The 27,901-nt window shown below is 42.5% G+C and overlaps 1 protein-coding gene across 2 annotated transcripts in view; it reads left to right on the plus strand.

Annotated features, from left to right (window-relative positions):
- Positions 1-9,185: 9,185 nt before the first annotated feature.
- The window catches only part of ATXN7L2 (ataxin 7 like 2), a 28,609-nt gene continuing 9,893 nt past the window's right edge, over positions 9,186-27,901 (plus strand). Inside the window, exons 1-9 of one of the 2 annotated variants that reach the window (XM_020805310.3) lie at positions 9,186-9,351; positions 13,022-13,090; positions 16,347-16,451; positions 19,027-19,231; positions 20,446-20,744; positions 22,286-22,368; positions 24,606-24,850; positions 25,204-25,396; positions 25,994-26,115. In XM_020805310.3, coding sequence (XP_020660969.3) covers positions 9,210-9,351; positions 13,022-13,090; positions 16,347-16,451; positions 19,027-19,231; positions 20,446-20,744; positions 22,286-22,368; positions 24,606-24,850; positions 25,204-25,396; positions 25,994-26,115 — 1,463 coding nt within the window. In that variant the 5' untranslated portion in view covers positions 9,186-9,209. The remainder of the gene's footprint in view (positions 9,352-13,021; positions 13,091-16,346; positions 16,452-19,026; positions 19,232-20,445; positions 20,745-22,285; positions 22,369-24,605; positions 24,851-25,203; positions 25,397-25,993; positions 26,116-27,901) is intronic. The other variant, XM_020805311.3, reaches the window with a different exon arrangement.

The following is a 27,901-nucleotide window of genomic DNA, read 5'->3' on the forward strand; positions in this document are numbered from 1 at the left end:
ATGGGATAATTGTAAATATTATTCACAAATCAAACAACTTACATGTGAGTTTAATCCAATAAATGCCTACTAGAAGATAATTTGTTTCTCCAACTAGAAAATAAATGTAGTTTGCTATTCCCAAGAGGTTTCAGGATACTGAAACTGTGCAGAAAATGGGAAAGCTTCCTGTTTGTACTGTATTTGAAATTTTAACTGATTTGGTAGATTTATTCAGCTTTATTTTTATGTTTGTATATGGAGCTTATGTTAAAGATGATGATTATATTAAATGTACGCATTAATCTTTTGATTAATGTTAACAGTTAACCTGGAAAATAGAACCATTCACCCTAAGCATTCATTATAATTAACATAAAGAGCTTGAACTTTTGTAGTTTGTTTATAGTAAAATAAATAAAAGAGTTTTTAAGCCTATAGAAGAGCTGGTACTAGTATGCCTGGACTATTATCACAAGCCCATAAGAACTACAGGTATTTTATGTCACCTTTGATTCTGTAAGGTGCTTGCTAATAAATAGCAAGACAATATAAGGTTTTGTTTATATAATTGCCAGAGTGAAGAGGACAACATGCTTTCTCTCCTTCTATTCATGAATGTGCTCTCTGAAGATGTTGCCCTTGCCTCAAGAAGGGAGCAAGCTGACATGGCCTTGTTCAGAATATTTGGAGCATTACTGCCACCCTAAGCTTGGCAAGGGATCAGTGCTTAAGGAAACCTTGACATTAATTTTTATTATTTGTTATTCTTTGTTCTGTTTTCATTTGTGTTTCTATTTCTGGCTTTAGAACATGCCACAATTTTGTGCCATCTTATAACAGGAGAATTGTTAAAAAATAGCACGAGAAACAGGAAGTGGGTAGACTGACAACTACAAAGATGATCACATAATCTTTTTATATATTTTTGTGATCTTAAAACAAAAACAGATAAGCCCCAAATGTTTTAACATTTCTGAATTTGTGGTTTTGGTATCAAGGGGGTAACTGTACACAGAACATCAGACTTAACTACTTACAGTGTAGATTTGTATGGGAATTAGTTTTCAACAATTTGTTGTTTTTGTTGATGCTGATGATGTGTGCTTGATTAATAAAGTGTGTCCTAAAGCAACTCAAGTAACCTTCCCTCACACAGCTGTTTTAGAAGCCTCTGTATGCTACAGGTGCTGGTCACACACAAAGGGAAGGGTGTTAATGAAATCATACTATGCATATTGTGAGCTTTTCCACAGGCATCTGGTTGGCCCCTGGGGGAACAGGATGTTGGACTAGATAAGGAGCAAGGCTCTTCTTATTTTCTTCCAGGTGAAGTTCAGCTTCTGCAGACAAATTAAATTAAGACTCTATTCTGACCAGCGTCATCTTTTGAAATCCATGGTATAACACAAAACACAGAAAAATGCATTCTTAATAAGACCAGATGATGAGGATCCCAAACAGTTTTGAATCCTTGAAAAAATAGCCAGGGGATGTAAACAATTCCAGCTCCTGTATAATGTGATTCTGCATATTTCACATTGAATTGAAGACTATCTAGATCCAGTGCCTTCTTAACAACACACAGTATTCTAAGGGTGTATATATCATTACTGTTTTTGTTGCTATTGGTTTCAGTTACTGTACCTCTGTTGCCAAGGGCACAGAAGGGGGGTACAGGAAGGGCAGGTTTGGGAGATTTCTATGAGCAGATGTAGAAACAGACCCTGTTATTAAACTCTACCACAGCCTGCTAAGCAGAGTGACATCTTGAAGGAGAAATATTGCTGTTCAGAGACTTTAGCAACAGCTCTTACAAGGGAGAAAATATTCATTAGGAAAAGAGCAAAATGATGGATGAATTCATTGTGCAGGCTGGACAGGGGGATGCTGGCTGGCACACAAAGATATTGATCTACATGTGGAGAAGGGGGGGTGTTCAGGTGTAGCAGAAAACCTTTCAGGGCTGCACAGGGCTCCCCAGCTTGCAATTCTTGCCAAACCCAAGGGAACTTTCCCTCACCTGGTGAAAGATCCAGACCATGCTGGATCTCAGGAACACTCTCAGGAACAGAATGTCTGGGCTGTTTCTCTGCTCCAGCTGTAGAGTGAGGAAGAACAGTGATTCCTTCCAGCTCTCTTGCACCTTGTTTGGCAGACATTCAAGCTGCAACTCCATATAACTGATTCTGAAGATGTATTTTAAATGCACAAGACTTTAAAGGAAATGTACATATGGCTGGGGTGTTAGTAAGGGCCTTGATCTGGGGTTGTTACTGTTTATCTTATCCACAGCAATCACCAGTTCTATTGTGAGCTGCTCTGTCAGATGCACTGACTTTTGCACAACCATGCGTCATGTAGCACCAACAGCAGGAAATGCTTTGTGTTGCTTTTATTGGAGGAAGGGATAGCATTCGATTATAGATGATATGGGTAATAATCTTGTTCCTTAGCACAAAAAGGAACTACAATAGGCCCATTAAATCAGTGGGGATTTGGTGAGTCAACTGCTCCGTAAGTTCCATTGATTCAAATGGGCCTACTCAGCTTGTGACCCGATGAATTAATAACCTCCAGAAGGTCTTATCTTAAATATCCCTGTTCAGGTCTTGCGAACTAAAGGCTGTAGTTTCCTTTTTATTGAGTCGATTTATCTCATGGTAGGTTTTCCTCTTTTCATACTGCCTTCTATGTTTCTACCAGTCGCCTTTTCCAGCAAAAAAAGTCTTCTTGTGATCTGTCCAAAGGATGATATTCTCTGTTTTAGTCAATTTATCTTCTAGTGAGACGTCAGACTTTATTTCATCTAGAACTAATTATTGATCTTTCTGGCAGTCCGTGGTATTTATAAACCATTTCTCCAGCACCACATTTCAAATGAATTATCCAACCCTCCCAGTTTTCTTCATTGCCTAACTTTCACATCCATATATGGTAGATGGGAATACCATAGTATGGTCTCCAGCAACACATCCTTGCTCTTAAGGATCTTTTCCAGTTGCTTCATAGCTGCCCAGCCAAGTCTCAGTCTTCTGATTTCAGTCTCCATTTAAATTGAAGGTACAGAATTTTCACAACTTCAATTTTGTATTTTTTATCATTAAATTTCTGTAATTCCTCTGCAGTGCTTATTTTTATCTTCTTAAGATTCAACTCTAATCCTGCTTTTGCATATTATTTAACTTTCTTCAGTGTGCATTCCAAGTCACTGCTACTTTCTGCTAGTAATACAGTGTCATCACTGTTGATGGTGACTGGCTGCAAATCAAGCTAAACACTGAAGATGCATGTTTTTGCATGGGAATGAATAGGGATGAAGAGAAGGACCTCCCCAAATTTCCTAGATGTCATATACCTGCTCTAACCTTCCTTAGGCCTAGACTAATATGTTAGGGTTGCAGATCTTAATTCCTTTTAACATTTCATTCTTCACTTCTTTTGGGAGGAGACATCGGAAACATCTTGTCTTCATTCTTCAGACGTGAAGAGGCAGCCTTGATTCTCTATACCTTCATCTTATCTAGCCAGAACTAAAATTCCTATTTTTTGTGCCTCAGTGTATTTATCTAATAAATACAAACAAATCTTATTTTTCTAAAATAAGTATGGATCTGATTTCTTTCCAAAGGGGAATGTGTACTCTGTTAGCCATTATGATTTTGCTGCTTGCTTTGATAGCAATGTGCATATTTTAAATTATTGATGTTTCTACCAATTTTCATTCCTTCTTTATTTCAGTCTAACCCAGTTTTCAATACGATATGTTCTGCACTCAAATTGAACAGGTGTGGGTGCTGTGTACTAACAGACAATTTCAACGTGTGGCAAGCTTAGTAGCATTTCAAAGGGATATGAAATACGTAAGGAGTGGTTTTGTCAATGCTACTTTTCCAGGGGCTGAAATACTTGTTGATGTATAATGAAGTTACTTTTGTTGTTTAGTCGTTAAGTTGTGTCCGACTCTTTGTGACCCCACGGACCAGAGCACACCAGGCCCTCCTGTCTTCCACTGCTTCCCAGAGTTTGGTCAAATTCATGTTGGTAGCTTTGAGGACAGTGTCCATCCATCTCATCTTCTGTCGCCCCTTCTCCTCTTGCCTTCACACTTTCCCAACATCAGGGTCTTTTCCAGGGAGTCTTCTCTTCTCATGAGATGGCCAAAGTATTGGAGCCTCAGCTTCAGGATCTTTTCTTCCAGAGAGCACTCAGGGTTGATTTGCTTCAAAATGGATAGGTTTGTTCTCTTTGCAGTCCAGGGGACTCTCAAGAGTCTCCTCCAGCACCACAATTCAAAAGCATCAGTTCTTCAGTGGTCAGCCTTCTTTATGATCCAGCTCTCACTTTCATACATTGCTAATGGAAAAACCATGGCTTTGACTATGCGGACCGTTGTTGGCAAGCTGATGTCTCTGCTTTTTAAGATGCTGTCTAGGTTTGTCATCACTTTCCTCCCAAGAAGCAGGCATCTTTTAATTTCATGGCTGTTGTCACCATCTGGAACCCAAGAAGGTAAAATCTGTCACTGCCTCCATATCTTCCCCTTCTATTTGCCAGGAGGTGATGGGACCAGTGGCCATGATCTTCGTTTTTTTGATGCTCAGCTTCAGACCATATTTGCGCTCTCCTCTTTCACCTTCATTAAGAGGTTCTTTAATTCCTCCTCACTTTCCGCTAGCAGGCAGCAATTTTTGGTAATTAAAAATTCCTACTTTTGTCCCACAGCCTTTCTGATGGCTATGTACGTAATCTATTTAATTGTGTGGAGCCATGGGGTGGACAGAAGAAATATTTATAGAAAATTACTGCTGGCAGATGACATTGCTAGAAGAGAAGAATTTAGATAATTAAAGACCTCCTCCTTCTACCCACACCTCCCATGTGATAGAAAAGGTTATACAGAAGTTGGAAAAGCCACATGATTCTAGTAGGAAGTTCTGAATTACTGAAAATTGCCCCCGCCCCAATCTTTAATTTCCACAGGCATAACTTACCGTATGCAACAAGATTTCAGCCCATGAGTTTCCATGGCCAAGTGTGGATTTTAACCCAAAGCTCCTGAGTTCCAGTCCAACACTACTATTTATGCTACATTGGTAGGGAAATAAAACACTTATTTCTGAGACAGATTTGCCTATTGCAAACAAATTTTCCTTCATATTAGCCCTCAAAGTAGCCTCTTGTTCAGAGTACATGTTGCACATCGGAACTATAAAAAGTTGTGGCACACCCATTTCTTATAAACTGCTACCTTTTCATGATCTGCCCTGTCAAAGGCTTTACTGTACTCTATAAAGCACAAACTGATTTTCTTTTAACATTATTTTACTCACCCCGATTCCTAAAATGTATTTGCAATATGATATGCAATATGATATCCAATATGATATTCTTTTTTAAAAAATCTAGCTTGAACATCTAGCATTTTTTGCTCCATGTAGGGTACTTTTTTTTAACCGTACGTAAAATCTCAAGGATCACTTTACTTGCATGCGATATTAATGCAGTGGTTCTACAGTTACTGCAGTCTTTTGCATCTCCTTTCTTTGGGATTAGAATGTATAATCAGTGGCTGAAATGCAGTAATGTAAAGTTACGCTAAGTCTGATGACAAAATCAACTGCAGCCATATTTTGTTGATTAAAAGTTTATTTCCCCCTCCGAAAAAAACCTTCCTAGGCTCCCTTAAGGTAAAGGTTCCCCTTGACAATTTGTCCAGTCATGTCGGGCTCTAGGGGGCGGTGCTCATCTCCATTTCCAACCCATAGAGCTAGTGTTTGTTCGAAGACAATCTTCCATGGTCACGTGGCCAGCACGACTAGACATGCAGTGCTGTTACCTTCCCACTGTGGTGGTACCTATTTATCTACTTGCATTTGCATACTTTCACACTGCTAGGTTGGTGGGAGCTGGGACAAGCGAAAGGAGCTCACTCCGTCGCATGGATTTGGTCTTACAACTGCAGGTCTTCTGATCTTGCAGTACAGAGGCTTCTGCGGTTTAACCCGCAGCACCACCACATCCCTAGGCGTTTATTCCTAGGGAAGCCTTGGGGGGGGCATAGGATGGAGTCTTAAAAGTTGCCTCTGTCTACTGTCTCCAAGGCTTCCCCAGTACCCAAGGGAGCTTAGGAACCTTGGAGGTGGAGGATAGGAAACTTTTAATTACCAAAATATGACCATGGCTGATGACACCAGTGGATTTATGTGGCATAACTACATTGCCTGCTTTTAGTCACTGCTTCCAGTCTGTACACCACTGTTTGTCCCCCCCCCCCTTTTGGAGGGAAGGGGAGCATATTTCTGTTAGGATTTTGACATATTCAGTTTCTGTAGCTTTAAACTGTACACTATTACTGGTATCCATTCTATTCCTGTTGATTTATTTCTTTCAGTTAGTTTGATCAGCTTTTGGTTCATATTCTAAAATTACAGGCTATACAATTAATCTCCCATCTTTATATTTCTTTGGTATAGCTGCTCTGCACATTGTTTCCATCTTATTATTATTTTATTCTGAGCAAATAAGATATTCCTCTATTAATCTTAGTTCAAATTTCCTTCTGATATCTTCTCCATATTCCTCCTTATTCAGAAGATTATGAAGAACAATATGGAAAGGAAAAGGTGTCAGACAAGGGAGTGTTCAAGCTTTCTATTTGTTCAGTTATATGTAGAATATAGCATTGGGAAAACTGGATTAGATACAGAAGGAAGAGTGAAAACTGTTAGAAGAAACACCAGTAATTTAGGATACATAAATGAAACCATATTACTAGCAGAAAGCAACGATGACTTAAAATGATTCCTAATGAAAGAAGAAAATCCAAAATCAGGACTGCAATTAAATATCAAGAAGAGGAAGAATGCCTATATATCAAGAAGAGGAAGAACTACATAATACTGTATTAACACTGCACACACACACAAAAAATGAAATAGAAATGTTATACAGTATACCTTGCTTCAATCATCAATGCAAATGGAGACTGCAGCCAAGGAATCAAAAAAAGACTATAAATTTCTGAAGGGCACATGTGAAGGAACTAAAAAATACAAAAAAAATGGAAGGATTAAAAAGTGAGTGGGTGATACCTTTACTAGACTACTAAAAAAGTCCAATCGTAAACTAAGTTTTGACCCCATACAGGTCTTCATCAGGCTGGGTGTCAGGAAAACACAAACATTCCAAAAATTAGATAGATATAGCTACTGTACCAGGTTCCTTTGCTGAACGTAAGGGCTCTCTAGATGGTCAATTGGAGTGGACTAAATACGATCACTTAAGGTTGTGTAGAATGGTATGCCATTTGGTGCAATTGTATCCAAATGGGATATGCATCTCAAGTGATCCTAGTTGGCCTACTTCCCTTTAAAGAAAAGAAAAGAAGCAAACAAAAAAAATCCCCTTCTTGGTTCCTCCTTTCAAGCAGCAGCTTTCATTTTCATTTTTAAAAAGGTACAGTGCACAAGTATTGCCTCAATAGATTTTTTTTTGAAAATCTGAACCTTTGCTTCCTCCCTCTTACCCTACACATAGAAGTAAAATAAGTTTTAAAATTCCTAGTATCATTAAGTGGCAAGCTGTCTGTTTAAGCCACTTAATGATAATGGGAAACTGAAAGCAGCAACTCTGTTTTGGTTCAATCCCAGCCACTGCATCTGCTGGACATTAATTAAAATGAAGCTATCCTCCCTGCACCTAAAAAGGAGTAGCCCCTGACAGGGAACCAAAAAGGTGTGGGTAGGAACTCTCTGACGATAGGCTCACACTCACACTTACTTTGTGTGTCCAATAGCAAAAGCAGCAAACCATACCATCCATCCATCCAGGAATAAACTGCGGGACAAATGCCCATGTAGTTGTACCCTAAGATTCAAAATGGAGCTGCAGACTCAAGTCAAAGGTGTGGGCTTCAGATGCCCACACCTGGTGTTGCTCAAAATAATTTTAATTTGGTTGCAAGTTACTCACCTAGTGTGTGGGCTAAATTTTATCCCAACTTGTCCATTACAGCATATACCCCATTTCTGTGTGCTGCTATTCCCAGCCAAAAGTAACCTTATAGTGTATTTCTACATTGTATGAGGTGGGTGAGGATGGAATCTTGAATGGTTGGCAACACTTTGTTTAACAATGCTGTATTGGGAAGCATTTCAGAGTCTGAAAAAAAGCACTGGTCATGCTGGCTGAAGGACCTTGGCTGGTGTAGTGCCCACAAATAGGAGGAAGTGAAGACGATTTTCTTTCCCCTCTTTATTTGTATTTATGACATTTATGTTGCCTTTCTTCAAAGCAACTGGCTGGATAGCTCAGTGAGTTAGGTCTGACCAGAGGCTGAGAGTTCAATTCCTCACTGGGCCTCCAGGGAGAGGAACCAGCCTGTGCGGCCTTGGGCAAGCTGCACAGTCAGCTGCACAGTCCTAGGACGTCCCCTGAAGAAGGGAATGGGAAACCACTTCTCTTACCTGGAAAACTCTGAAAAGGGTCACCATGAAATCAAAACGGACTTGATCGCACATGATTGTAATTATTATTCCAAGCAATTTACAGAGGCATTCCCTAGCCCTACTACGTAGTTTGAAACCAGGTCTCCACAGTCCTAATTCCACACTGTAACTACACCTGGTGATTACATGGTTAGACTTGTTGGTCATGAAATAAAATCTGTCCGCTGTATATTCAGATCAACTGAAGGAACTGCGCCACACTGAAAGGGATCTCTGACAGAACAGGTACGTTGTATGTTTCAGCGGTTGTAAAAATGATAGCAGAGACAACTAGTGGCCATCATCTATAAACGGAGCATCCATGCTTAGAGGCAGTATACCTCTATAAATCAGTTGTTGGGCGGCGTGGGAGCAACTCCAGCAGCAAGGACGGCTGCTTTCACACGATGGAGGCATTTCGCTGTCTGCTGAGGAAAATGCTAGAGCCTGCACGATTCTTCACTCTACTACTCCGTCAGGATTCTTGAGCTGTTCTTTCTCGCGACTAAGATTCGTTGTAGAGACGGAGGAGGTTAAATCAGGAGTACGTGTGGGGGAGGGAAGACAAGTACGTGTAACGGTTCCAGCGAACCGCTCTCGCGCCCGCGGCTGCTCTTTTACGTGCGCAGAGCAAAGGCGCCACGAGATCTGAAGACTACGTTTCCCGAGGTGCATGGCGTGCGCCGCGCCTGCGCACCAGCTCGCCACCAGCGGGGAGGGCTTGCGCGTTCTCGTGCGGTGATGGCGGTGCGTGGACGCGCGGCGGCGGTAGCAGCAGCAGCAATGGCTGCTGTGGATCGGCGGCTGCCGAGTCTCGATGATTTCGCGGGGCAGAGCTGGAGTGCCTGGGTGGAGAGAGCTGGGCCGCCTGCTGCCGAGACAGGTGAGCGCGCCTGACCCGCTCGTTAACCCGTAGACGGCGGGAGGCGGCTAGGGAAAGCAGGGAACACTCCGTCGCCGTTTCTGCTGCCGCCGCCGCGCTTCCTCCCTCAATCCCTCCCTTCCTCCGCCCGCCCCAAACAAAGGAGCCGCCGGGTCCTAGCGCCGCCGAGTTTCTAGCCTGATGTGTGTTTCCTCCTGCTACTAAAACCAGATTCCCTGGAATCTCCCATGTCCCTGATTGGATGCTCTCTTCCATCCCTGGTCGAACCAGGGTGCATACTGGGACTTTCATGAAACCTGTCAGGATCCTTTTTTTCCAGTGAATTCCACGTATACGTCAGTTCCCGTGTGATTGTGACTCTCGACCTTATGTTGATCCCTTTCCTCCTAAGTATGGTTTATTAAGCCATATTCAGAACGTTCCATAGACTTTTTAATGTCTTCTATTTTTGGAGCCACTCTTATCTCTGAAATCCCTTATATTATTGTCACTATCATTATCCTCCAATTTAGGATCCCAGAGCTCTCGGTTTGACCTGTGATCCTTGAGTTCTTATTGTCTGCCTTTTTTTCATTGGCGAGTTCTTCCTTTTCACTTGTATATATTACTTTTTTTCTAGTTTTGTTAAAAGCTGTGCAGAAAATTAAGAGGCCATTATGATACCACAGGCTTTCTTGATTTTCTGATACTCTGGATATCATGACATCTTCTGGATGATCATGTTCTTTCTCTCTCCCTGCAAATTTTTACAATTGGCCTTTGAACTCTTAACAACCTCTGTTCCCCTATTTTTCTTGATCTTTAAATCACATCAAATCTCAGCCACTGCCTTTAAAATATCACCAGCAGTCTATATTGGGTGCTGTTCGACCAACTGTGTTGTATGTCTGGATTTCCTTTTCTTCAAGTTGTTCCATTTCTGTTTAGATCTTTTCCTAGGCCACTAAAATGGGTCCCGCCCATTCATCTGCTTTGTGTTCCTTGCACCTTCTTCTTCTCCCCCCCCCCCCTCGCCATACTAAAGCTGACTTTGCACTGCTGCTGACCTGGCCACTAAATTTCCCATCCACTAGAATTTCCAATCCCCCTCCGCTTCAGAATAGTGAATCTTCCTCCTTTATATCCAGATCCAACCTCTCCATGGTTTTTCTGCTCAGTTCTGTTTTGTGCCTTGCTGTGTTTGCCCTCTCTTTCCAAGGGGATGGTGGTGTCTGTGTATGGAGAGGGTGGGTGAAAGTATTGGCCCAGTGAAGCCTTTGCCCTTGTAATGCCAGAAATTGTTCAGGAGCACCTCCCTAGAATGTTTGACTTTCTCAAGTGCAGCCTGACAACAGACTCCAGAAGGGGCGGCGAGACTCAGCGGAGCTGTCCCCGGTGATGCTTTTTATATTGAGTTTCTCCCTTCCCCCTCCATTCTCTTCCCTTTGCGCTTGATATAGTTTGCGCTTGGTATGTTTCCTGATCTACTTCCAGCTCCAGCAGAGTTTGCATAATAATGCTGGGGGGGGGGGGTGTTTCCAGGGATTTTGAAGCAGGTTGTACATTTTCCTTTGGAAACCGCTTCCATTGCAGTCTTAAATGGACCATTTCATTTATTTCTTGCCTATAGATATGAAATGAATGATCCCATAAGGGAGGAAAGCTTGCTTGGATTTCACCTTTCGCCCCTACTTTGTCCCTGACAGGTTTCAGTGTGGGAATCTAGGTAGGTGGGTGGATCGTCCCTTCCTGTTACATTTTTGAGAAATCAATGATTCTTTTTTGGATGTCAGAGCAAAAATAAAGATGTAAACGATTTTGGATTTTTGCTTTGTGTCTTGATGGTGAATCAGTTGATGTTTTCTAACAGGTATATCTTGTCTTCGGGAGGGCACCATGTGGTGTGCATTTGATTAGATGCAAGTGGAATATTGTGCCATGGTTAAGGCAGGGGAGTCAGGACTTTGAGAAGCAGCTCTGTTACTTGCTCACACTGTTAATTTTGAGTCCGAGTGGCTGCTTTTGCCTTGTTTCCCTCCATTTGTAGCATTTGACCTACTGTCCCAGAGGCTGGTGGGTATTACATGATGGAAAGTGATGCCCAGGTGGAAAGAGTTAAGGAAAGGATTAGTTCTGAAACCCATGTGTTTGATTTCTTATGTACATGTTGGGATTAAGTTACAAGCCGTATTATTCTCGCCTGTACTAGCAGCATAATAAGAAAATACTCCTGCTGTAATGAAAAGCTTATAAATATTAACGTGTTTCCAGGACAAGCTATTCTAGTTTAGATCATGACACGAGTGATAATTTGGCATCAGCAAGTGTTTGGTTTCAGCAGCTGAAATACAGTGGATTCTGTTTAACTTAGAATTTGGGTCTTTCATTTTAAAGTCCATCTCAGTGTTTCTGTGTTTGCATTCCTGACTAGCAGAGTAGAGATAACGTATGCAAAAGGTAGCAGAAGAAAGAGAGAGAGATGGAGAATGTGTCCTCTTATCCTTTACCATGCAAGTGTATTCTCTTGAGTGTGCGTGTGCACACATGCGCATACAGAATTCTGGTGGACTGTGCAATTTGAATGCTTTCCTTTGAAATGAAAAATAAGCGTTTTGAAGTGCTTACTCTCGACAGGACTTGAGAGAGAGCCAGAGAGCCACATTTCTACCCTGTGGCCACATCTCTGTAATTTGCAAAGCAGTCCATGGATGGTGCTCTATGCCTGTCATTGTCTTCCAGCCACCTCTTGATTGATACAGATTGGCAGGACAATTCTGCTGAAACAGCAAGCAGTGGCGTCTGAGATTTAGAGAAGCCACTACTGTATGTTTTTAGAAGCTCTGGTACATCTGCCATATTTAATGGAGGTTGATTTGTAGGGATTCCTGTTCTCCTGGCAACTTTAAGAACTGCCATATTAGTCCTAGGAGAAGAACGATTGTCATCTCTCTCTCTCCCCCCCCCCCCCCCATTTCTGTGAAGCTTGCTGGATGACCTTGGGCAAGTCACACACTTAGCCCAACCATTTTCAGAGGATTGTTCTGAAGATAAAAATAGGGCAACTTCCACATAATCACCTCGCAAGCTCATGTGGAGGAAGAGTAGGATACAAATGTAATAATTATCATCATAATGAGATCAATCCCATGTAAGCGGAAGGCACTTTTCAAGAGTTTGAAGGGTTGGAAAAAGAAAAGCCTGGTCTGTGGCGTTTCGGGTGCCATTGTCTTGCCACACTATGTCTTACAGATCAACCTATTGAACTCTGTGTAACAACGTAATTGGCCTAGCAGTACATGGCAGATATGGAGAAGGTGAGATTGCGAACTTGCTAGAACAGGACTGGGGAATATGTGTTTCTCCATAGCACTAGTAAAAGATGGTGGGAGTTGTAGTTCCCTAGCATTTGGAAGACTACACAACTCCCAGCCCTGCAATATAATATTCAGTGGCTAAATTCCTTGCAGGACACTGTAAGTACTTTAAGGCTATAACTCTGATCATGTTCACTCTGTTGTGAGTCCTGTTAGGCACCCAGCATGAATTACATCTAAGTACGCACACTTAAAATCACACAGTAAGGGGGAAAGTGGATCTAAAGACATCTGGATGTGATAGGTTCTAATTAGTTTTGGTGAATGATCCCCAAAGTGTTGCTGATGGCAACTTTTGTTTTGTTTTTATCTACCAGGAGCTGAACTTGAAGAAAACAGTCGGAATGGGAGCAAGAAGCTGGATGCAATGACCCTTATCAAAGAAGGTAAGAACAGACTGAGCCATATGGTCTGACTTGAGCTGTAGAGTCTCTTGCTCTGAACGGGCTGTTCTGCATTTGTGAATGCTTTGGCGGGGGGGGGGGGCAGGGGCCCAGAGAAAAGGGCAGCTGGGACACTATTGTGTCTGCCTATCTGGAGTGGTAGCCCCAGCATTCTCACACAGCAGGTGATCCTTCACTCAGCCCATACAGACTTGTCATTTCTGCTAAAGAAAGCACTTCGATTTTTTTAATAGTGCAGTAGTGAGGTGTCCATAGTGAAAAGAGTGACTATCTTAGTGCAGTCTGTGGCCAGCTATAGTCTCTCTGGTTGTTAGATGAGCCAGGAAAAGAAGAGTTTGACTATGTAGGACCAACACAGAAATTGTGTTTCTGTGATTTAACAGAGACATTCTCAGTTCTGCTACACTGTGGATGGTAGCAGTGGCTAGCATTGTTCATTTGGTAGTGGCATTCTCACGGTTTCTCTTCTGCCCTTTCTGAAAGGTGGGTTCATAGGTTTTAGGCCTTGACCATGTCTTGGGGGTCTAGTGGAAGAAGACTCCTATAATTTATTTTATTCATTTATCTATGCACAAATAAAAAGCTTATATGTATCCCACTCTTCTCATCTTTTCATTACACTAACAACACTTAAAAGCCATCATAAACTGTAAGTTGTTTAAAATATAATACAATTGCAACAGTATAGTGATGGGCAGGGATTCTGAATTAGAATCAGGAAGTCACATTTGCAACAACACACTGCCAAACTTAATTTTGAATAAATTGTATTTTCCGTAGAGCATAAATAGAATTGTGAGTTTTGTTTTGAGTCCTGACATGGTCTTTTAGAACCCTTCCACAAACCAGATGATTCATTGCCAGGATTTAGAAAGAGCTTCAGGTTAATCAAAGCTATGATTCCTTATATGCACTCACTTTTTTTGTTTGGGAAATACTCCTGTTATGATTCTGTCAGCATAGTTTTAATTGTACGAAAACGGAAGGTTTCTGATCAGAGCCTTTGACTTCCCACCATATCCTGCACAAAGGCTGTCCTTTTGATTATTCTATATGATCTAGATCACTGGTTCTTAACCTTGGGTTACTCAGGAGTTTTGGACTGCAACTCCCAGAAGCCTTCACCACCAGCTGTCCTGACTGGGGTTTCTGGGGAGTTGCAGTTCAAAAACATCTGAGTAACAAAGGTTAAGAACCATTGATCTAGATGATGATGTATCTCTCCAGAAGGAAACCAAGACTTGGTGTGAAACAGGCTTGCAGAAAGATGGCTCCAAATGACTTGGGCAAATGTCTCAAGCTGCAAAGGGGAGCCCAAAATGTTACTGCCTCTTTTCCATTGTAGGCATTCTTTCCTGATCTTCAGTATCAATCATGCAAAGCCAGCAACAAAATGTGTTCATCAGGTCATCCCAAGTGAATGTTACTGAGTGTAATTCCCTGAAGAAATTTTGCCAGAAAGAATAAACTTCCATTCCACCCTTCTCCAACCTAGGGCTCACCAGACAAGTAGGACTACAACAGCCTGAGTTAGTAGGCAATTGAGGCCCATAGACATTGTAGTCTAATATACCTTGCAGATACTTCTCCACATTCTAATTTCTCAATGTTAATAGTTAGGAAAATATACTTTGTGTAATCATTTGGCGTACTCAAATGAGATATTGGAAGAATCTGCTCTTGTGTGTTGTCTTCCTGAGGGATGTGCCATTTTTAGATGGGGTAGAAGTGGTGGTGATGGTGGTGGGGAACATGTATTGGCAGAAAAGAAGTGTTGACTTCTATAATAATGTCTTGTGGATTTTTGTATGTTCACCTGTCATTTTCCTAAATTGAGCCATTCCCTTTCTAAACCCATCATAAAGACCCCCTTCTGTTTCTCTATAGCAGAGCTCTTGGAAATGTGAACTGCTGCCCGTTCTTCTTGCTGAACTTCTAGATCAGAGTTTTCAGAGGAGCTTCTGCTCTTCCTTCTGCCCTCCTTTTTTCTCTCAATCCAAAGAAGTCAAGCCCTCAGGCTTTCTGTTGTTAGTTGAGTATCATCACTCCATGCTCTTTGGCTGCTTTCCTCTGCCCTCCCTGCCCTTTTGGCCTAGGTCTTTTCATTACTTCCCAGTCTGTCTGTGGCCCTTTGTTTTCATTTTCTGCCATCCCCCCCCCAAGCTGTACTGGGAGGTGGAGCTGCTTGATGTCAAAGTTTATAGAGTTTATAGCAGTGTCTTAATAGCCCGCCACCCAAAACCATAGCCAGTGGGTCAGGCATCTTTTTGTTTGTCTTGGGCCTGAGAGGAATAGGCTGTTTCAGAACCACTGTGTTGGTTGTGGGAAGCTATAATCCTCAGAGACTAACTTTGCTAAACAAGGCATCCATTTTGGAAGGTAAGTTTTGATGCTTGTTGTGTGTCAAAATAATCATGCACACATTAGCATCCAAATATCTGTTGTTGGATTGCCAACCGTCTGGTTTCCCAGCTCGTATCAAAGTTCTCCCCTGAGCTAGATAATAGAACCTATGTTTTAAATGTGTAAAGGCCTGGATTTTATCCCCGGCACTTCTAGATCTTGGGCATTGTGGGGCGGAGGGCTGCAGCTTCCAGAATGCCCCATATTGTGACTGGCTACATTGGCAGAGGGATTCTGGGTGTTGTAGTCCTAAGAATAACATGTCCAAGCTGAGCATTTGTGGTCGGATGGCCAACAGAATAGAGAGCATCTGGCTAGATTAACCACTAATCTTGACTCAGTACAGAACTCAGAAGAGTTACTTTTTTGCATTACTCCCTGAATCCTTCAGCCAACATGGCTAAGAGCTGGAGATTTCTGGGAGTTGTAGTCCAACAACTAATTTTTCTGGATTCATAGGTGGGTAACATTGCCAGGAAAGGCCTCTCTCTGGAAACTCCTTGTATGAGCAAGTGAACGAGACACTTTAGTAAACATGACTTCCTTGACCTTTAAGGCAGGCGGCTTGGAAGTACTGTTGTTTTGCATTTACAAAACAGGCTGAAAGTGTGACACATGTTCCATGCCACCCACTAGACATGGCAGAAGTGCAACATGGACTTCTTAGCTCCCTAGTCCATTTCCTCTCCTTATACAACTCACTGCCAACAGAGGTTGTGCCTTTCTTTTTGTCTTGGTCAGCACAAATGGGTTTGATTGACGTGAAGAACTGACAGAGTTATACAGGGCTCCTCCAGGGGCACACTCTCATCACTCGCATCTCTTGTCCTTTCAGACATGTCTATCTTTGGTCACTGCCCTGCTCATGATGAGTTCTACCTGGTGGTGTGTAACCATTGTGGCCAAGTGGTCAAACCTCAAGCCTTTCAGAAGCACTGCGGTAAGCTAGGCAGCCAACATGCCAATTGAATGTCTGTGGCCTCTCAGGGAGAGCTGTGGGTAGGGCTGCTTGCTCCCACCTCAGGCAGCCTCTGTGTGAAAGGCCCTTGTCTTGGTCTTCTCCTGAAAAATCGGGGAAAGGTCTTCCTGCCTTAAACCACTTCTTTGTGAATAAGAAAACTCAGACCATGGGATAGTTCTGCTCTCAGAATCCCAAATTCCGGGAGTTATGATCAAAAAAGGGAACCAAGCTTTGGTTAAATTCATGGGAAGACAGTAGCCTGTGAGGCGAATGACAAATTTTGGTCATGTTAGTATCATTTCAATAGGTATGTTTTGTTAGTGGTGTTTTGAGAATGAATATAGGGAGGCAGTTGGTAAATGGGCAGAGTCATGCACATCTGAATGGTGAGATATGTGAACTGCAACAAACTGCATCTTAATGGAACCTCCTAATTCTGTGGTAAACCAGCTAATTTACGTGTCAGGAATTTCTGAGTTGACATTTCTGTAGTTTTCCCATCTTCAATCTGGAGCTTTAAATACATGTTATGGACTGCAAACTCTGCCCTCCCTGAAATTCCCTATTGAGGGAGGATAAGCTGGCAACTTGCTGTGAAAGGGGTTATTTAGTTTGGTGTCTGGCTGGAGTGTTTTTAAACTGTGTTTTCAATTTGGTATGATGTATATGTTTTAATTGCATTTCTTCTATGTAACTGTAAACTGGTTTGAATCTCTTTTTAAAAATAAGCTGGGGGGGGGGAGAGCGAGAGATATAGATTCATAGCAAATGCAGCAGCCATGCTGGATGGGGGAGGATGGAAGTTGTATAATGACAGATCTGTAAGGTGTCAGGCTGAAGACTGTTGCTCTTGTTAAAAGACATCAAAGACTTCTGGCTAAGAACCATAAACATTTAGGGTGAACATTGCTGGTATCGATGAACACACATGCAACCTCAGTATCTCTACTATACTTCTTGCCATGTGGACCGTTCTGAGATAGTCTTTTCCTCATGCATGTGCAGACATGCAGCCAGGGAAATCTAATGTAGGAAATCTCCTTTATCTACTTCTAAACCTTTTCCTACGGCTTTGTGCCTTCAGAGGAAATCATGATTTTGGTGGTATTGTCCATCCATAACTGTCAACAAAAGAGGTAGCTGAGCAGAAAGCAAAAGAGACCAAAAGTCAAGATGGGATAGAGTTGCATTTTGTTGGGGGGAGGGGTTGGCAGTGAGGTGTGAGCAGGTGCATAAGCTGATGTCATTTCTTCATGACTACACTTTGAAGGTACATGATACTGCAATCTGGCTGAGGCAAAGCACATCTGGTACTGGTTCTTGCCTGAATGGGAATCCTATGCACATTATTTTACATACTATTGCAGAAAAAAGAAGAGTGAGAAATATTTCTGGGGTTTTTTGTTGTTGTTGTTGATTTCCTCTGAGGTCTTGTGAATCAGGTCTTGAGGAGTAGAATAGCGACACACATATGTTGCTGGTGGCAACTGCTGAGAGTAAAGTGATTCCCAGTGTTTCTGATTGCCCCTCTGGACTTAAGGCCTGTGTCCTGGTTGATTGGCTCTGGATAGGTTATATCCTCTCTATTTTGTAGGAGAGAACAATTGTGTGTGTGAGAGAGTAGTTCTTGTTTTTGGATAAAACTGTTTATGACAGGTCTTGGAGGGTGTCCTCACAATACGACCTGGTGCTACAATGGGCTGAAGAAAGTGTTAGCTCAAACAGTACATGGCTTGATAAATTGGAGAATGCCTGAAGACTTAGTGAATAACACAACCTATTCTGGATCCTGCTACTAACTCTCATCAAGCAATTTCCGATGGAGACAGAAGAATGGGGTGCCAGTTTGATTAGAAGAAAGGATTCCTGAAATCTTGGGTGTCTTTTTTTTGGTGGGGGTGGGTGAGTATCTAAAATATGGTATTTAAAACCTAAGCAGACTATAAACCATTTTTAAAAGAAAGAGCACAAGATATAAAATGGCAGAAGGAGGAAGTATTGGTTTAAGGTTAACAGATTTATTTCAGTGTGGTCTACTTCTTCAGACAAACATAAACTAACACAGCTACCTGTCAGAAAACAGATCTAAAGACATCCCAGATTATTCATTAAAGTAAAATGCAGAAATAAGGTGGGTCTGCATTTAATCTTTTGACTTGGGCATGTTGTCTTTAGATTTGCAAGGAAGATTGGGGTCAACAGGCCAAACCAGGTAGCACTTTGATGTTGCTCACTATGTTTTTAAACCTCTGTAGATCTTTCAAAATTTTGTTTTGCCGTCTTTTGTTAATGGCTGGTAAAGGAGGATGGGGTTTTGGAGAACAGTTGGGAACAGCAAGTATACCAATGCAGAATGACAAATGCTGGTGGTATAATAACATGTTTACTTAAATAAAAGGTATTCCTGGTTACTGGGTTGCTGTTGGAACCGCCCAGTACTGGACTCAAAGTCTATTTCCTGCAAATTGCAGTACAAGGACTATCTTACAAGTTCTTTGCAGTGGCTAGTCACTTGCAAGCTCCTTGGTTAATTGTGTCTTTAACCCCTACTTAGAGAGACGACATGGACCTCTCAACAAACTCTATGGCCGGGTGCAGTCCTCTTCAAATTTACAGAAGTTCCATGCAGTCAATGGACGATTCCTCGGCAGTGGGGGTCATGGATCCACCAAGTCTTGGCGGGAAAAAAACCAGAGCTCCTTCAGTCAAGCCCAGCACATGACAGAGAGGACAGATAAGATGCCAAAGGACAACCTCTGGTAAGAGAGGTTGCTTTGTTGGTAAGGAATGTTTCTGAACTGGACTGGAGAGAACAACTCAAGCAACCCTTCTTAGACTAGGAAAAAGGAGCACCTCAACTCTGCTCCCTCCAATGGAGTGGTAGAAAGAAAACAACCCCTTTTGAGGCACGGGTGCAACCTATTGCAGTTCAACCCTCCCCCCCCCCCGGAAAACCTGGAAAGTTGTACACAGCTCAGGGGATTACATATATCCTTTATTTTCCCTTTTTTTCCTTCAGAATAGAAAAAATAAGTTCTATATTTACCTTTAGATGTTCAGAGAACTATGTGGAGTGTGTGTATGGATGTTTTTCATCATCCTAATTGCTATGGGTGGATCTGGATGAATCTCATTGTTATGAAATTATTTTTAAGTGCAATTTTGAAAAAGAAAAGAGCATTGGCTTTCGATGTATTCTGCCAGATCCCATTGTGGTGTGGTTTTGATGGGGAGAGGGATTTGCCTCTTCCTGTAGCCTCATCAGCACTCCAAATTGTAAAAGAGAAGATGCAAGAATAAAATATACACATTTATTTAATTTTGAGATTAGAATCTTTTACTAAGGTAACTGCAGGAATTTCTAGAGTTTCATGAAGACATACTTTGTAATCATGGCAGACATCCTTTGGCTACTGATGGCTCATACTTACTGGTGTGCTTGTGGAAAATGGACTCGTGGTGCTCCAAGATTTATTTTTCTTCCATCTCTGTCTTTTTGTTGACGATGAAGCTGAACTGGGAACTGTTAGGTGTGATACTGAAAATGCATGTGAGATTTGGCCATTCATCCCTCCCATGTTTTCTAGATTCCTATTGCATCACATGTAGGAATTGATATTCATGTCTTTTTTTCTTTCTCCTTTATATCCTCTTTGATTCCTTTATGGTTAGGTGACTTCGGGGTACAGCATTCAGATACTTGGAGTGGCAGTCTAATCTTCTTTTGTGTTCCTTGTTGACACTGTTACTACAAAGCAGAAAGCAACTTTTCACACACAGCTGCTCAGGGGTGTTTGAGTTGGAACGCCAGCTGTACTGTTGGCTTTTACAAGGCCTCCAGGTGCTTTTCCCAGGAATTCAGATAAAATAAAATCTGATTCAATGGAAAGACAAGAGAATAACTTTGGCCAAGCGAAGTGGGAGATCAAGAATTCTTGCACCTGTTTTGACATAAAATGTTATTCCCCTGCAGCTTGTTTGTGCCTGTCGTGAACCTTGAGAAGATTCCCAGCCTCCCAAAGTCAGATGGAGAGGGAGTCAAGGTGCCCCCCAAACCTCCTGATTCTACTGTCCCCAGACAGTCTTCTGCCAGCTCAAAAGAGAACCCGGGGAAGCCCTCCACTGTCGTACCACCAAAAGAACCCGCAACATCATCCAAAGGAGGCGGCAGTTCCACCATGCCTGCTGATGGCTTCAGCAGGAAACTGGAGAATGCTCCCACTTTGAGTGAGAAAGAGCTGGGTGCTGTGAAAACTCTGAAGAAGATGCCCCGTGAGTCCCATTTTTCTTATTCTATGTCCTTGTACGTGGTGGTTCTGGGGCCAGTAGGCAAGGCTCTAGGGACCTGCTGTTCTGATCCATTCCATAAAGGGGTCTTTCAAGCTATTGGAACTATAAGAGTAAAGGCTGGTAATATTTCTTCACACAGCATTGTTTTACAGTATTTGCCAATTAGGAGTTTGGGTGTCTAGGCATGCTGTAGTTATGTGTTGTCTGACATATGATGACCTTATGAATGAGTAAACTCCAAAACCTCCTGTCCTCAACAGCCCTGTTTAGCGCTGTCAGACTCAGGCCTGTTGCTTCCTTTACGGAGTCAATCCATCTCATGTTCGGTCTTCCTTTTTTCCTGCTGCCTTCAACTTTTCCTAGCACTGTTGTCTTTTTCATTGATCACATGAAATTTAACATTCCTTGACTCTGTACTGGGACACTCTTTGCGTTGATCTCCTGTTTGTGCTAAGCAAGATTGGATGGAGACCCTGTGTAACTCTGTACTTCTTGAAAGGTAGAAGAGAACTGAGCAGGAGAAGATTCCAGCTTACAACTTCATAGTATCATCCCAAGTGTATTTCTCTGCTTGCTCATTTTGTAAAAGAAAAGAGGCCGTATTAGGAATTGAAGGTATGCACCAAAGCACCCTTCTGTGTGACTGACTGGCCATTCATCAGAGTTGTGCACTGAAAAGGAGCAGGCAGACACTGTGTAGTAGAGCTGCTTCCACCCAGCCGCCCCGCTGGTCTAAAAAGATTGCATGATACTTTTTTACAATTATGCTTTGTGTGGGATGTTCAAGAGGGAAGTGGGTTCATAAGGGCTGTTCAAACCTTCAAGTTTGCTTAAGCAGGGTTGTGGTGGGTGGGCATTAGAAAGGCCTTTCTTGCATGTTCTTTTTGTTTCCAATCGCAAAAGATTTTACTTATCAACACAATATATTTATTATTCATTTATTTAATCAATTGTCACACTTATATTGTGCCTTTCCTGCAATGAGAACAGGTTGGTGTTCCTGGTTCTTCACTTCCCAACATGCTGTTCACAACAACCCTGTGAAGTAGAACAGACTGAGAGTCACAGTGACTTTTGTAGCTCATTGGGAACTTGAAGGTAGATCTGTGAACTCCCACTCACATTCCAGCCTCTGTGTCACACTGGATCTCACTATTTTGGCCACAGTTCCAGATCTGAATGAGAAGAGTGCCCTTCAGATCTGCAGTGTTGCCCAGAAACAGTGCTGCATAAGTGGAGGCTGCCTCAACATGAAGCAAAATGCAGCAAGAAAATAAATGTTGTGCAAATTTTGATAAGTTGTGCAAAACTGTTTTCAACATTGCCTCTGCTGACCTGCCAGTAAGAGTTGGAATTTTTTTAAAAACAGAGGCATTTTAAAGAAAGACTTGACTCAAAGAATAGAATAGAAGCTGAAACACAGGGAGGAAAGACATGTAATCTGGCACCAGAATGAGTGATGGGACTGTGTGTGTTGAAGTTAGCTTTTCCTTTTGCATCTAATTCTGTGTTTGTCCCTGCAGGGAAAGAATGCGATTTAAACAGACAGTGTGGGGTGGTGAACCCAGAAACCAAGAAGGTTTGCACTCGATTACTAACCTGCAAGGTATAATGTTACATATGAACCTGCTTGGTGTGGGTGTGATGGAGTGGGAAAGAGAATAAAAGAGTATGAGAAGAAGCATTTCCTCACTCCTCCTTGCAGAGCCCTGGTGGTATATTTGCCATGTCTCTTCAACAGGTCTGTCTCCTTTGGCTTTAACGCTGGGTCACAATAGGGAAAATTATCAGGCAAAGTTTGCCAGTTTATCTCAATGCTGGGAGATGTTTCATCTGCTTAAGAGACATGGAAGTAGAATTCCAAATGTGCTGAGTAGTCCCATGTTTTATAGAGTTGCACACCTCTAGCTGGAGTGTCCATATTTTCCACAATGTTTCTGACAGGCCTTCCTGTATAGCCACTTGCCTGTTCTGAACTTTGGCTCAGTTCTGGGTGACAGTGACCCTTTGTACAGTTCATGCATGTTCCTGAGCTTGATCGGCTGGCTGTTCTTTTCTGAAGGGGTTTGAATTATTGGGAACAAGCTTTTGAGGAAAGAATTCCCATTTCTCTGCAGCCAGAGGTGTGTGTGCCTCTGTGAAGCCTGCCTTCCCACTGTGCCATAGAATTAGAGTTGTAGTGCTCTTGTTCACTATCGGTTCTGTCCCATTTCCTCCTTGAAGGAAATTTCAGAAGATGGCTCTTGATTCTAATTGAGACCTCCAATGCATTGTTTCCCCCACCCCCTCAACAGCTGGTGCCATTTTCAGCCTACACTCATAGTTAAGAAGTTTCTGCTAATGTTCAGCCAAAATTTACCCTCCTGCAATGTGACCCAGTTAGATGTAATGTTGTACTCTGGGTCAGCAAAGGATAAGTCTTTGCTCTGTTCAGTGTAACAATGGATATATGCCAATACATCTGTCTACCTGCTAAGTGGCTATGTGTTAGATGGCTGTTAAAGTGGGAGGGGAGGACAGGAGGAAGCCCAGTGCAACAGCTTATGGATCTGGAAACTATAGGTTAGGTCAGTAGAAGAGGTTCTTGGGATGCAAAGTATCACTTGGTTCCATGCCACAGGATATCAGAGTTTAAATAGTCTCATCTCCAGCTGCTTATTGCAACATATCTAAAGGACAGCAGAATGTAGCATGCTTATAGAGTCTCTATCCACGGAGGCAGTATGTCGCTGCATACCATTTGCTAGAAAGCAACAATAACAGATAGTGGTCTGTTCAAACTGTTGAAACTCTTCAGCTCCCCAGGGATATCTGGCTCAGTACTGTGGGAAACAGCAAGATGGATGTGATGAGTGTTTGTTTTAGCAAACATCTGGATCCATAGGTTGTTATGCAGACTTCACCAGTAAAAATATGGCTTCTGCTGCTCTTTGGGCCTATAGTTTCCAGCTACTCCCCATGTACAGCATAGTGGGAGAGCAGTGCAAGGAATGTAGAAACATCCTCTGTCCCTTCCTGGTGTGTTTGACAAAAGAGTACTCCAAAAGCTCAACAATTGAATTAGATCAGAGCTCCCCTAGCCCTCTCCTGGAGCATAATCCATTGGAAGAGTCTTTTGTGCAAGCCCATTAAATAAATCAAGAGTTGAGCAACAGCCCTGCCTTGCCCCTCCTCCTCATGAGGCCAGCAGCTTGTGCAGGAGAGTTTCGCAGCAGAGGCTGTGGCTCCTGGTCGTTTTCTGAATGGGGACCAAGCATCTTTGGCAGGTGGATGGCAATGTGGACTGCAGCCTTGGCCAGCATGACAGAATTCAGATGTTGACAGGTTGGACGGGCATACATTCTCTCTCCCTGCTTTAATGTGCTATGCATTGTACATTAATATTTGGCCAATTTTATTGCAGAATCCTTTTTAATATAGGCTTAAGTGGGGGATGGGCAACTTGTGGTTCTCCAGATGTTGAACTTCAGGTCCCTCCAGCTCTGGGCTGTATATCCTGTAGCCAGGGATCCATTAACGTCTGGAGAGCTATATGTTGCCCACTTCTAGGATCCACAGGTTTTCTTGTCTGGTTGCCCATTTAATGCCTGTTTGTGAGCCAAACACTTAAACATTTGCGAATTAAAAGTATCACCGTCTTCTCACAGAATTGTACCACTCTAGCATTCAAGTAGGGAATTTATTTCATGCAAGTCAGATTGCGCAAGAGACTTTGCCTTTGCTCAGAGAAGGCTTGGGAACAGACTTTCTATTTCAGGTGGTAGGTTTGTCATACTCGTCCTGCGGAAACGTGAGCAGGACTCAGCTGATGCCTTTGTCCCATTTCTCTCACCTGTGCCCTAGATCCATTCTGTGCATCAGCGTCGCGAAGTGCAGGGGCGTGCCAAAGACTTTGATGTCTTAGTGGCTGAGCTGAAGGCTAGTGCCCGGAAGGGGGAGCCCCCCAAAGACAAGAGCCCCGGGAGGAAAGAAGTGGCCCCTGAACGACTCTCGCAGGACTCTGCTTCACTGTCACAGACGTCGCTGGCCCTGCCCAATACTTCGCCTTGCCGTCTGAAGCAACCGTCCTCCCACTGTGCACTTTCCAGGTAAAGCCAGAGGGTTTGACTGTGGTGCTCTAAGGTACAAACTGCCTTGCTCACTTGTGGATGCCAGGAGGGGAGAGTCTTTAGTTACTTCATAGGAGTGGTTTCTTTGCAAAGTAGAGCTGGGAAAAGTTACTTTCTGGACCATGGTTCACAGGACCTCTCAGCCAACCTTCCTACTTCCTAGCTGTGGATGTGGTGGTGAGGGATGCAAGAGGGAGAAGGAAAGTGAGACTAGGAAGGAGGGAGAGGTGGGGAGAGCAGTGATATTGATAGTTCTCTTGGTTTCTGTTGCAAACCCAATAAATGCCTGCCTTGGGGACCTCAACCTTGTTATCTTTCTCTCTTGCATTTAGGTCTCGGGTTTCCTCAGAGAGCGACCCTGATGATCTGCCTGTCACCTCTGGAGAAGTTGACCACCAGCTCTATTCTTTCCCAGTGCCCAAGAGTGCTGGAAGGGCTTCCAGTGAAGAGAGTGAAGATGATGCAGTGGAGGATTCCCGCAAGTTGGACTGCCATTATGCAACACGACCACCGCGTCCCCAGGCAGTAAGTGGCACACTGACACACACACACACACACACCCATGCTGTTCTAGGGATTTGAACCCTCCCTGTCCTTGAGAGGAGATGATCACCCCAAAGTTTGCAAGAGGAATGCCACGGGTAGTGGAAGGTTCAACCCTCTTGCAGGCACAAAGCCACCTTCTCCAATGTCTGCCCACCAGCCTGTCTGGTTCGTCTCACCTAGTACTTTGGGTTCTAAAAGCAGCATTCCAGGATTTCCCCAGGCATGTACTTTAACTGGATAACAGTGATTAAATCCAGGTGCTTATATGTGGAAAATTTATACTGTACTACTGAATTACATGTGGGGTGTAGACTAAATTAGTTGCCTTTTAGTCCTGCTGAAATCAGTTGGATGAGTTCAGTTCACTTATTCTGGATCAATCTTCGTTGTATTTTAGATCACTTTTTCTCCATGTTGTTGCTCAAAAATGGGTGAGATGATGCGTCAGTATTCGCAGGGTACCATTGCCAGCCCCGTAGGATTGCAGGAGATGCTCCTTGCACAATTTTGTATTCCTAACACTTTTATCTTCACTCCCCACCCCCCCAACGTCTCCCTTTTCACCTTCCTAAACAGTTCTGCACTTTTGGAAGTAGGCTGGTGAGCCCGGGGTGTTACATGTTCAGTAGACGGATGGATCGATTCTGCTCTGCACTCAGTTCTATGCTGCAGAGACATCTCAGTTCACACATGTGGAAGTAAGTTATTCTAGGGAGATGGTAGATGAATTGCGGTATTAATTGATGCACTTTAATACTCTTGCACACAGCTACAGACATCATTGTGTATGTGCTAGGAGATTACTTTTCTACCTGTATAAAGGACAGTGTCATTTCTGGATCATATGGTGGTGTAATTTCAAGTGCTTGTTGAAACAATCAATGACTTAACAGTGCCAGTTCCTACTCTGCATGGCACCTCATGTTTATCTAGGGGGAAATGAACTAAAGAAATATGAAGACATGGTACATACAGTCTTATCTCTTTGTTTCTGTTACAAGAGGTAATTGTGGCCATTTATTTCACTAAATGTTTGCAAAGCACTCAGTTTAGTTTGAAAAAAAGGCTTTCTGGAGTCTTGAAATGTCCCGTGAAGACAAACGCCTTCTAGCTCCTTCGGTGCAATTGTCTTGTTGCTGGCAATATGATAGAGGATTCTATTGCAACACCCAGTGCTAGCTCAAAAGGGACCTCTGCCACACTGCAAACATCTTTCCTCTTATTTTGCATTTGACCCCTCCTCCAGTCACTGATGGGGGATGCTTTTTGCATGGTGTGAAAATATGCATTAATTGCATCCCCATCCATGGTTTTGATTTAACTGAACATCACATCTCCAGCTGACTGTCAGACTTGTTCTAAGCACAGGGAGAATGTGTGTGTGTGTGTGTGGGTTGCAACCAGTAGCATCTTAATTGGAAACTGGTGCCAACTGTCCTTGGGAAACTACCACAAAGTCATAGCATGTACCCAAAGTCCAGAAACATTTCTCTTCCTGGGAGTCTTCTTATCAGAGCAGACACAGTGGAACAGTGAGCTGCTATCTTGTAAATGCTTGCCAAAATTAAATTTCATGTAATTCAGTGGCACTTATTTGCAAACAAACAAGCTTAAATTACAAGTTGTGCAGCTGTAGTTGTAGCTGGAGAATGGCCACTGTATTAAGTGCATGCTGAAGTCTGGATGGGGGGAGTATACAGCAGAAGCACAAACATGGTATTCAGCTGAAACTTATACAGTGGTGCCTCACATTACGATGTTAATTCGTTCCAGCAAAATCGCTGTAGAACGAAAACATCGTAAAGTGATTTTTAAAAGCCCATAGAAACGCATTAAAACCCGATTAATGCGTTCCTATGGGCTTGAAACTCACTGTCCAGCGAAGATCCTCCATAGCGTGGCCATTTTTGCTGCCCATGCAGCGAGGAATCCGTCCTAGAAAACAGCGGCTGGCCATTTTTTTAACCTGGCGGCCATTTTGAAACCGCCGATCAGCTGTGCGAAAATCGTCGTTTTATTTATTTATTTTATTTTATTTTATTTTATTTTATTTTATTTATACACTACCCAAAGGTCTCTGGGTGGCTTACAACAATTAAATACAATACAATTTAGAACAATTAAAATACAATTAAAATATATATAAAAATTGCCATCGGACCCACAGCTGCTATTATTATTATTATTATTATTATTATTATTATTATTATTATTATTATTATTATTATTATTATTATTATTATTATTATTATTATTTTGCGATAATCGGTTGGCGAAGCAGGGAACCGATCATCGCAAAGCGAAAAAACCCCATAGGAAACATCGTTTTGCAATCGCAAAAACTTCGTCGTTATGCGATTTCGTCGTAAAACGAAGCACTCGTCTTGCGAGGCACCACTGTATGTTAGTGTCACTGGACACTCCTCCTGCATATATGTTTAGGGACTGACACATGACAGATACATAAGTATATAATATTAACTA

The sequence above is a fragment of the Pogona vitticeps genome, chromosome 4 (genome assembly GCF_051106095.1).
Source record: "Pogona vitticeps strain Pit_001003342236 chromosome 4, PviZW2.1, whole genome shotgun sequence".
Taxonomy (NCBI): domain Eukaryota; kingdom Metazoa; phylum Chordata; class Lepidosauria; order Squamata; family Agamidae; genus Pogona; species Pogona vitticeps.